The sequence below is a fragment of the Rutilus rutilus genome (genome assembly GCF_951802725.1).
Source record: "Rutilus rutilus genome assembly, chromosome: 7".
Taxonomy (NCBI): domain Eukaryota; kingdom Metazoa; phylum Chordata; class Actinopteri; order Cypriniformes; family Leuciscidae; genus Rutilus; species Rutilus rutilus.
The window spans coordinates 16763106-16774629 of NC_140221.1; the positions used below are offsets into that span (position 1 = coordinate 16763106).

The 11524-nt window shown below is 35.6% G+C and overlaps 1 protein-coding gene across 1 annotated transcript; it reads right to left on the reverse strand.

Moving 5' to 3' along the window:
* Positions 1-5665: 5665 nt before the first annotated feature.
* Positions 5666-11298, reverse strand: slc14a2 (solute carrier family 14 member 2). The gene is made up of 10 exons (XM_084415146.1): positions 11023-11298; positions 10848-10907; positions 10525-10693; positions 9925-10114; positions 9699-9827; positions 7995-8187; positions 6912-7059; positions 6675-6809; positions 6526-6575; positions 5666-6445 (listed from the first exon to the last, which is right to left on the reverse strand). Exons 1-10 carry the CDS (start codon positions 11044-11046, stop codon positions 6080-6082), a joined length of 1464 nt encoding a protein of 487 aa, XP_084271272.1. The 5' UTR covers positions 11047-11298; the 3' UTR covers positions 5666-6079.
* Between the last annotated feature and the right edge of the window lie 226 nt (positions 11299-11524).

The following is an 11524-nucleotide window of genomic DNA, read 5'->3' on the forward strand; positions in this document are numbered from 1 at the left end:
AATAGCCAGTACAAAATGTCAAATGGAATTTAATACTTACACTAGATAGCATTACATAAAGCTATCTTTATGGGAGTAGACTCATTTAAATCTAGGGTAGGTAATCCTGTTCAGAAACACTTTTTTTTATACTGGGTGAAATGGTCCTTCCATCCTGAGAGTAGTCAATACATTATGTGTTCAGAAAAAGGAATGAAAACAATCAGACCTCTGTAGCAGCTGCAGGACAGTAAAAACTCTGACCAATCACTGCCACTCGGTCCGAGTGTAAAGAACCAATCAGATGCCTTCATGTCTCGTGCTGTCACTCACTCTCGCAACCATGGCTACCACCCCTTTTGCTAGATCTGCCCATATGCGCGCGCACCCGTTTGATTTGAGGAGTGCAAGTCAAGAGATGCGCGGAACCTACGAAGAGTAAAATTATGGCAGAGAAAGAGCATTCAAAATTCAAAGCACCTGCATATTCAGTCAGCGAAGGCAAACAAGGCAAAAACTACTTCCTCGGACCCTGGTTGCCCGCACTCTTGAACGACCTCCTCCGCTTCGCCCTCGACTCCGGACCTGTCCTCGAACCGACGATGAGGTACTTGTCACCGGACTGTAACGTTAGTCCTCATCAGAGTCAACAATGCTTTCATCATGGAAACTCTTACATGCAAAACACCGTATATGTTATGAATCTAACACGAAATTCACCTTCATCACAGTGTAACTGATGGTAATGGAAAAACGTGTATCAATGCAACCTGTTTTTAGTTTTGCCTTATAAATATAGCTCGTTAGCTATAAATATAGCTCGTTACCGAATCAAACAAAGTAGCCTATATTTTAAACTTTACCAGTATCGATATGCTAGCTTGATAGTGAGTACTAAAATAAATCTTATTTGTTTATATTTATAGTGATAAAGTTAGGTATTTTATTACATGTGATTCTGACATGATGTCACTGTATGTACTGCGCTCCTTCCTCTCCACTCGTCTCAGGTAATACACGCGTCTTCCAGCTGAGCCTGAGCGTTTGGCGTCGCGCGTTCATGTGTTTTGGGGGCGTGGCTTTGGAAGGAGCTCAGAAGGGAGGGGGTGGAGTGAATGGAAATAATGAGCTGTGTTTATTGCAGATTAAAAGGTCTACAGTCACTCGATTTTTATACTCTCTTTTTCAGAACACTTACATTTTAATTATGTATTGGTATATAAAGACAGTTTAAACAAATTTGAAAATATAAAATTTTATAAAAATCCTACCTACCCTAGCTTTAAAGGTGCATTGCGCGAGAGTCTGAGTTTTCGCAGAACTACGCCCCCTCTGGCGGCAAGCGAAACTGCAACCAGAGGTGTGCACGCTCACGGACCACACGCACACGCACGCTTGCACGAGCTCGAGCTGGTCATAACCCAAGGAGCATCAGCCGCACAAATCTTTTGTTTACAATCATAATGTCTTCAGAGGTAATAAAGTTTTAAATCTGCAAGTAATTTAAAATATGTGAAAGGAAAGGCAATTGAGTAAATAACACACTTATGTGTGAGGGAAAAAATGGGGGTAGTAGAAAACTTCGTTTTTTATTCCCATCTATCTCCATGTTGAACTGTGTTATGTGTTTACTGTATCCACTTATGACTATTATTATGGAAACACGTTCATGAACAATATAAGTTATAACTTTGTAAAAGCTCAAAATTGTAATCATGATACCATACCATACACAGTCGGTCAACAAAGTACACCCAAATGTCTCAAGGTAATAAACAATCAAGTGGCACTATGACGTTACCATAAAAGCCAAACAGGCTAATCCGCCGAAGATTTGCGGGGGTTTAGCCTGTTTTATTGATCAGCTAAGTAGCATATTCCAATAGCAATACATCGTAATTAAGCAGTAATTTGCTCAAAATTTGTGTCTAAGTATCTAACTTATATATCAGCATTTTATATCACAATTAATCATTCTGAACCTGATCACTGACAATGGTAAGTTAGTAAAACCTATTCCGATTGTACATTTATCTAGCTTACGCTAAAGCATTACACATTTTATGGATCGTCATTTATTGTCATTATTGGCCGTATCAGACATTAGAGAATGGGATATATCTTACCTTTTTATCAAGAAAAAAGCCAACTGAGGATCCCGTTTGAGCCCTAGAGCAGACCGGAGATCTCTCCATTTGTTGAAAGCCTTCCCTATGTTTACTCTCGTCTTACCCCGACGCCTGTCTGACTCCAATTTGGACCTTTTGGTTGCACTAGACAAAAGTTCTCTTTTTTTTTTTATCTTACGTGGAGTTTGCGTTGGTGTTTGAAATGAACTACAAGCCGGTCTCTTAGAATCCATTTTCTACGGAGAATGGCGGCGTCGGCGCATACACAATCACAAACCTGCCAGACATATGAGCGTGCCGTGAACGCGCATGACGTCACGCCCAGTCTCAGATTCCGACCCGAATCCCTCTTATTTATTTTACTGTACAGGATTATAGAGGCAATCGCAGTGATCAGAGAAGGGCTCAGTCAGCCCATCAGGCAATTGTTTAAGCATGTATGGGTTAGAAAACGGGTATTTTTAACATGAAAAGTTGCGCAATGCACCTTTAAAGTAATGTAATTATCCGGTTTTAGCCAGGTTTCTGTCAAACACAGCACATCTATAGGTTAAGATCTGTGATCATATAATTTACAATAAGTGCTTTTGTAGAAAGGGATCTGATATTCAGCAAACTGAGCTTTATCATTTGTTCATCTGTATTATGTCTGTTTTTTATTTGTTGAACATCAATAACATTTTTACCCTAAAATGGTTTTGGGAGTTTTTTGAATTTATAAGTTAAGGGAACAGACACGGTCTCCATGTGATGATATCTAGGTGAAAGAGTCTCTATGTTTCCGGATTTCTCTGACTTCTGTGACGTGAGGCGGCTAGCAGACGGTCGGTTTAGCCAGTCTGTCTGCTTACTAATCTGGGCCCCAGTTAGTCAGATTTCAACTCTGTGCCATATTACTCGCGAGAAAAGCGATACCATCCCAGGAGGGATGAATACTATCTCTTTTCAACAGGTCAAGTTTGCCCTAAAAACTTTTCCAATTCTATAAACCTATTAATGCCACTTAATGTATTAATATACAGTACAGGTCAAAAGTTTGGAAACATTACGTTTTTTTATATTTTTGAAAGAAGTCTCTAATGCTTATCAAGGCTGCGTTTATTTGATCAAAAATACAGAAAAAACTGTAATATTGTGAAATATTATTACAACTTAAAATAATAGTTTTCTATTTGAATATACTTTAAAAAATAATTTATTCCTGTGATGCAAAGCTGAATTTTCAGGATCATTACTCCAGTCTTCAGTGTCACATGTGACATCCAGTCTATCACATGATCCTTTAGAAATCATTCTAATATTCTGATTTATTATGAGTGTTGGAAACAGTTCTGCTGCCTAATATATTTGACAAATAAAAGGTTAAAAAGAACTGCATTTATTCAAAATAAAAAAAATATATTTTCTAATAATATAAATCTTCTTTACTATCACTTTTTAGCAATTTAACACATCCTTGCTGAATAAAAATATTGATTTATTTCAAAAAAAGAAAGAAAAAAATTACTGACCAGTAGTGTATAATTGTTGTTACAAAAGATCTCTATTTTTTTTAAAAATGCTTATTTTTATATATATATATATATATATATATTTTTTTTTTTTTTTTTTTTTTTTTCATCAAAGTATTCTAAAAAAGTATCACAGGTTATGAAAAAATATTAAGCAGCAGAACTTTTTCCAACTTTGATAAAGGATCATGTGATAGACTGGAGTAATGATCCTGAAAATTCAGCTTTGCATCACAGACATAAATGATAATTTAAAGTATAATAAATTGAAAACCAATTATTTTAAATTGTAATAATATATCACAATATTACTTTTTTTTTCTGTATTTTTGATCAAATAAATGCAGGCTTGATGAGCAGAAGAAACTTCTTTCAAAAACATAAAAAATATTCATGTTTCCAAACTTTTGACCTGTACTGTATATCCGCCCTCTGTAATCATAGTTTGTGTGAAAAGGAACAAAAGTTGTTGGTATTTTAATGCCTCTAGTGTTCATTTCAACTGGAAATGGCAACGTTTTGCAGAAATGGCATGGGTTAACCAAATTTACATGACAGACCATATAGTCATCATTACTGTTTATAAAAAAGCAAATGTGATCACAGAAATGTCTAGGTTGTATCTTTATCTGATGGAATGCAGAACAAATTATCTCATTGGCCATTATCTCATCAAAAGTGAGACCTGTCAAGCAAGATAATATCAAGAACAGCCACGTTTCCTCAAGTACAGCTATGTGCTTTAAAAAGTAGATAAACTACATATAGAAATATCAATTGCCTACACTAATACACAATACTAATATACATTGGCATTTGATTTTTATGTTATGCAAAAGAGAGGTTTTGAAACACTGTTCCAATGGCCTTTTTTAGGGTCAAATAAGTGTGCATGTTGCACAAGAGCTTTGTATCTGAGATCTTTGGTAACTCATACTGGAGATTTTAATCTTCAGGTACTGTAAAAGCTTTTTTTGATCCTGCTGCTACTGTTGGCGCCACACAATGAATATCACATGATAGATTGTAAGTGCAGTTTGCAGGTTGGGAGTTCAGCATCAGGACATGAGCTCTAGGCTACTGTGATTGTGATTGAGACTTTGAAGGGCACTAGAAATAATAGACTGAAAATAAAAAAAAGACTTGAAAGACTAAATGAATTATATATCTACCCTTTTTATCATCTGCAGCAATGCGATCAGCTTCAGACCTCACATCTCCTCTACACTAAAGTTCGGTAACACTTTATTTTAAAGTGACTTAGTTGCACGTTACTACATGTTCTTACTATAGTAATAAATAATGCATAATTACAAGTAACCAACCCAAAACCAAACCCTAAACGTAACTATATAGTAAGTAGGCTACATGTAGTTAACTTAACTACTTATTTGAGTAATGTATATAAAGTGTAACCTAAAGTTCTATTTATAACAACCAGGCATGCTGGTTAGGGGAACATTAAGTAATGACAGAAATTATGATGATCTATAGGAAATTAGTGGAATTTTTTTACTGTATTTTTCATGTATTATTGTACATTAAAACATGTTGTTTCTATTGTATTTTATGTACAATGTACACATAACTGTGTAATATAAACATCTTTGTTAACTGACAACCATTTTTGTTTCAAAGTTCACTTATTCATTTACATTCAAGTATAAATGAAAATATATGAATCAGTTTCCTGACATTTTTAACTTTAAATATATATTACCTAAATATCTGTTAAAACATGATCTAATAATAAGTTATTATGAAGTGTTCCATCATTTTTATTTAAATAAATCTATAATAAAGTTGGGTAAATGTCTATATTCCAAAAGAGACAGACTGAAAACTTTCATGTAAAAATATATATATATATATTTATTAAAATGTATAAAAGTAATTTTTAAAATAAGACAAAGCTGTTACAGAATATGAAAACATTGGAATAGTGCAGACTATCTCATAATACATTCTCATTTATCTTTGTTTTCCCCATGCTGCTTATGAACAGATACACATTTTTTTAAATCTGGAAAATAAAAAGTAAACTGTACCAGCAAATAATTTTATGTCATGACTGAAAACAAGTATGTTTCATGCCTCCCTGCCTGGAAGCTAAAACTTGACTAGCTCATATATTAGAATCTTGACACATTGTTGATACATTTTGACAGCAGTACATCACAACGAAATATTTTTGTATTCTTAATTGTGTGTTCTTCCTGTTGTTTTGACATTTCTACAAACTAGATTTTTTTTTTTTATGAACAATACATGCTTCTGCTGAGGGAGAAAGTATTTGTCACTCTTTTTTGAAACTGGCAAATGTTAAAAAAGAAAAGAAAAAGAAAAGTAAAAAGGCGCTCATTACCCTCAATGTTTAAAAATAGAACAATATGCCTTAGCTATTTCTGTGTGGCATTTTCTTTGAGCAAATAAACATGATGTGAACCATTTAAAGGAAATTTATAATTGAGTTAAATTAAGTTCAATTGCCTCTGAATTCTTATTTGTTCCACTCTGTGTGGTTTCCTCTTGCTGAACTTCTACGGTGCACGCATCCAGAGGCTCTTGATCTTTCTTTTTCATTGCAACTATTATTTCCTCTTTCTTCGGCTGTGATTCTACATCTTTCACTTGCATCTGCTCTTGTTTTTTCTTTTGTTTGTCGATTCTCTCTTCTTTCTTCATCTTCCAGAAGTAAATCAGGTTTTTCTCGGGATATGTGACTTTAGCAAGAGGCAGTTTATGAATGGTTTTTGTCTCCGTAGTGATCAAAAGGAAAGTGAGGGCAGAAAGACAGAAGGGCCAGGTGCATGCTGGGAGTCCAAACTGTTGAAATACCATATAAATCCATTTAAAATCACACACATTTTTGTACAAATTTTATGCTTTGGGTTTATAATACTTACAGTGGACATCACATTTGCAATTGCCGAGCCGAGATATGCACAGAAGAATGCTACAGGAAAACAATTGTAATTTCAGTGATTTGCCCATTATTATAGGAAATTGTTGTTGCATAATCAGGAAGGAAAGGAACTATCTGATATGAACCTACCACAGGCCACAGCCAGAAGATGTGTCTGCCATGTGAGAGCGTAGAACATCCCACCAATGGCAATGCAGGCCAAAACACAGTTATAACCCCACAAGCCAAAGTAGATGTTCTGGAACGGTGCAGCAAGAGCGAGACCTGAAAGTTACGTTAAAGTTACACCTTAATCGTCAATCTTAAAATGTCTTAATGCTGATGAGATTTATTATTAAACATTCTAATACACTTGTGATCTCTTACCTGACACCATACCAACTGCTGATCCAATAGTTGCATGTGCTAATGTTATGGGTGAGGAGATGAACAAGGCTATCATAAATATCCCTCCCGTCCAAGCATTGTCGCACCCATATACCTGTCCAATACCCACAGGGATTGAGCTGAAAAGCTGTAAAAAAAGAAAAAAAATACGATTATATTTAATATATCATATTTTACTGCAGCAACAGCTATTCAACATTGATATTAAAGGGGTCATAATATGCACTTTTACAAGTTGATTGTACTGAAATGTGTGTTGGCAGTGCCTGTACACAACCATCATAAAATGATAAAAATCCATCCAGTTTTTTTTAATCTTCTTATATGTTTTCCCCTCTATCAAATCAAGCCGTTCGACCGTGTGACGTCACACGGTCGGACGCCCCTCCCACGATTGTTGATTGACAGCAGCATTTCAACACAGACCCGCCCTCGCTCGTGAGTGAGCTGTCAATCATAGTCCGCGGCCGCGCGTTTTCTTGTTTTCTTACAATACTAATCAGAATTTTTAAAGTAAATTTTAAATGCTAATTTTGTACATATTAGCTTGTACAAAAATGGCATTATATGACCCCTTTAATAAGAACCACTATCAATAGTTGAACACCAAATGTGCATATTAGAGTAATTGCTGACAATCTGGCTTTGCTATCACAGAAATAAATTACATTTTAAAATATATTAAAATAGAAAACAGTTATTTTAAATTGTAATAATATTTCACAATATTACTGTTTTTACTGTATTTTTCATCAAAATTCTTAATTATTCCAAACTATGTATTACATAAGATTTGCCAGAAGATAATCCTGCCTTAGACCTTTAACTTGACATTAAATTTGAGCAGAAAATCTGGAATTTCCTGCTAGATTGAATTCCATAATGTCAGTTACAGTGTCTCATGATTACCCTGCTCTGTTTAGAGTCATGTGATATCAATCTAGAAGATTCCTAAACAGAACTGTTGCACAATCGCCCTTTCTTGTTCCGGGTGAGTTATGCAACTTTGGGACAGCTTTTACTTCTTTGATTTTGGCCTCATTTCAACTTGTTAGCTCTTACCTTCGCATAATCCAGCTCAGACCATGTCATGTTATGCAAGGATGTGCGTGGCTGGATGAGAATCTGCGGGAAGTGATGATTGTAGTGGCCTGTAGCCACCATATGGAGACACACTAGTATGTTAAAAGGAAGGGTAAAAACTGGCAGATCCCACCGGCTGTTGATGGAAGCCAAGGCACTGGACACTATGGGACTGGAGAAAACAACAGTGCTATAATTCTATAATTCAGCACGAGTCTAAACTGGTGGTTCTCAACTGTTGGGTTGTGGCCCAAATATCGGTCACTGGGTAAAAATTCGATTAATATCTTCTATTAATAAAAGGCATTGTGTATAGTTTGTAAAACCAATGCACTTTTAATAGAGAGTGGAAATGCTTCCAATGTCTTGGAGGTGTGTAAGGGTGTGTGTCCAATCAGATTCATGCGTCACTTGGAAGCTATGCAGATAGATCATTAGCATGACACTTTCTGTGCCATGCCGTCATCCTCAAAATTGAAGAAAACTATGCAGAGTAAAAGAGATTTTGCTTGTTTTTAATGACATGTTTGTTTACTGTTGTATGATAAATCATTTTGGTATTGTGTTGGATCACCACTAGATATCTAAAATAAAAAGCACAATTGGGTACCTTACAATACGGTTCATTAGTTAACATTAGTTAATGTATTAACTAACACAAACTAACAATGATCAACACATTTGTTACAGTATTCGTTAATCTTTGTTAACGTTAGTTAATAAAAATACAGCTGTTCATTGTTTGTTCATGTTAGTGCACAGTTCATTAACTAATGTTAACAAATACAACCTTTGATTTTAATAATGTATTAGTAAATTGAAATTAATATTAACTAAGATTTAAAAATGTCCTTAGTGTTGTTCACTCTTAGTTCATGTTAACTAAGGTAGTTAACTAATGTTAACTAATGAACCTTATTGTAAAGTGTTACCCAAAATTGGCTGAGAACCACTGATCTAGACTAGCAAAAAAATATAAACAAAAATATATCATCCCCTGTGTAAAATGTCATGAATATTTATATTTGAACTAATGAACTAATTATATAAATACAATCAGATAAGTCAACTAAGATTTAGTTCTAACATAACCCTGTTCAGAAAATGTTTACATTTTTGAACATTCTGTTACCATGTGAGAGAACTTCAATACCTCAATCATATGACACACTTCGACTGATGGAACATTCCATTTGCGTGTGTCGCAGTTATCTGCCTTTGAAGGATCTAAATTCCTTGCATTTTAGACCCTGTCCCAAATGGCACCCTAAGCACTCCCGGTCTTCCCACGTGTCTGCACGTTTGTGACATAACGATGTGACACTTTTGCGGTACCACTGCAGAAACCACTGCTGTCTGCACACTAAATGACTGGATCACAGACTACCAGACTTTCAAGTTATTCTGGACACAACAAAATTGTTGCATGACAAATTAAATCATTATGTGTTCTAAAAATGTTTTGAGATCCACCGACTGGATGTATTCATAGTCAGAAGCTAAAAAAATCAGTACCCATCATACACTACATCTTTTTTACTGACCAAATTTCTGCAGACTGGTTCTGATTGCAAATCGAGTGTGCAATATTTGTGTAGTGTATTCCAGCCTTTAGTTATTTCCTTTTTTGATACAAGTCTAAATTAGCCGTAAATGAACTGAAGAACAAAGAGATGAACTCACCATGCCATTGACATGAAGATATTGGGAAGAAGCAGCCACCAGTACCAATCTCCTGCATTTGAGAAAACCGCCATCAGAAGACCAACCAAGATGCCGTTATATCCATACAGGCCGGCTGCGATAGCTCCTCTGAGGGAGATATAAAATATTGATTATAATTCTGAAACCACGCTCAAACATTTAGAGCATCAAAATGTAAATGCACTATAAGTCATCGCCTAAATACCTGTTCTGACAGAGGATGAGTGCAGAAATTGTAGCAAACAGAGTGCCAACAAAACCATTGAGTGCCCACCATCTGTTCTGAAGGATCAGTCCAGCAAAGATGATCAGTCCACTGAGAGGGTTGTTCACAAACATCACCTGAGCTGCTCCACGCAGCACCCAGTCCACAATCTGGAGCAAGATAAATTGCCCTGCACAGCGTAAACATGTGAGAGTACAAGTGGGTATAAAGAAAATCGCCATAGAGGTTTGCATAGAAGATGGAATACAAAACTGTATTTACATTGTCCTAATCCTTACATTGCCCTTAAGTAATAAAATAATGACTTTTCTAGTATAACTGTAATATGCATATTTAGGTATTAAAGGTCAAATTGGAAACACATGTTTGTTTGTCTCTTGCTTAGTAATTGTGCATTGTTTTTCAGTTGGGTGTGGATCACTCATTATACAACTCCCTAAAGATCAATTGATAATTTTCTAAATTACTTTTGTGCAAACAATCTCCTACTAACTATTCACTAGCGGAATTAATGTTGTTGTTTTTCCTTCTTTCTAAATTTGGCTCCTTATTGAGATCTAAACTAGCTTACTCTTGTACCTTTCATCCATTCACCAAACGCAGCCATATCCCCAGTAATGTAAGAGAGCCATTGGGTGAGCTTTGCTTTAAACTTCTGATGTGAAATTGGCGTCTCGGGTCCCTGCGGCTGCTGTTTCTTCTCCTCTGTAGTTTCACGGACTGTATTTGCCATGAGTGGTTGCAGCTCCTGTAAATATCAACAGATTTCATTGTTATAATAATGATGCTGATGGAAAAAAAAAAGGCTTAGGATTCATATTCTTTGCAGGGGTTTGTTTACATTCTGGCTCGAGCATGACCGGATTTTCCTTTACAAAAGAAAAAAACAGGAAACATCTCACCTTTGTGTTTTGAGCACTGGAACAATGTGAAGTAGAAGTTCTGCAGAGATGTTGGCCAGCCTTCAAATAAAGATTTAAATATTATTAATGTATTTATTATTTCATAATTCTATAGATACCATAATACTAATTTAGAGAGCGAGAGACAGAGAGAGAGAGAGAGAGAGAGATCTACCTTAGTTAGTTGTGGAACAGGCATATATGAAGCCAGTTATAGAAGCAATGAAGTCAACGCTCTGATGGTCCATAAAGCCACTACTCTGATGGTTTTATAGTGCTGGGCTGCATGCGCTGCTCCACCTCTATTCATGTAGCGCTGATGCAAATGAGTGATAGAGCCTCCTCTCATTCCTTCTAAATTCTCTCTGCGTTCCTTTAGCAGGTTACTTGAGCACAGTTCACTTGAGCAGTGTCACCAATTTAACTTTGTCACTCTGAGTCTGATTTTCTGCTAAAAGCCATAAAAATAACACTTTATGGCTTATGAGATATGCATTGGGTGATTGATATAAATTGTTGATCATTGTTTTTATTATGCAGTTACTGAATAACTAAAACAAACACAAATTAGTCTCAATATTTAATAAGCAGATCACATAGAACAAATATGGATTAACACATACTTGAGGCAAATTGTAGCTTGATAATCAGCTTAGTTGGAATAAAACAAAAGGACC

Coding starts and splice junctions, on each gene's coding strand:
- slc14a2 (XM_084415146.1), bottom strand. CDS start 11,046: ATGCCTGTTCCACAACTAACTAAG. Junction 8,188..9,698: donor ATCTTCATGTCAATGGCATG/GTGAGTTCATCT, acceptor TGTTTTCTCCAG/TCCCATAGTGTCCAGTGCCT. Junction 6,446..6,525: donor TTGCAAATGTGATGTCCACT/GTAAGTATTATA, acceptor GTATTTCAACAG/TTTGGACTCCCAGCATGCAC.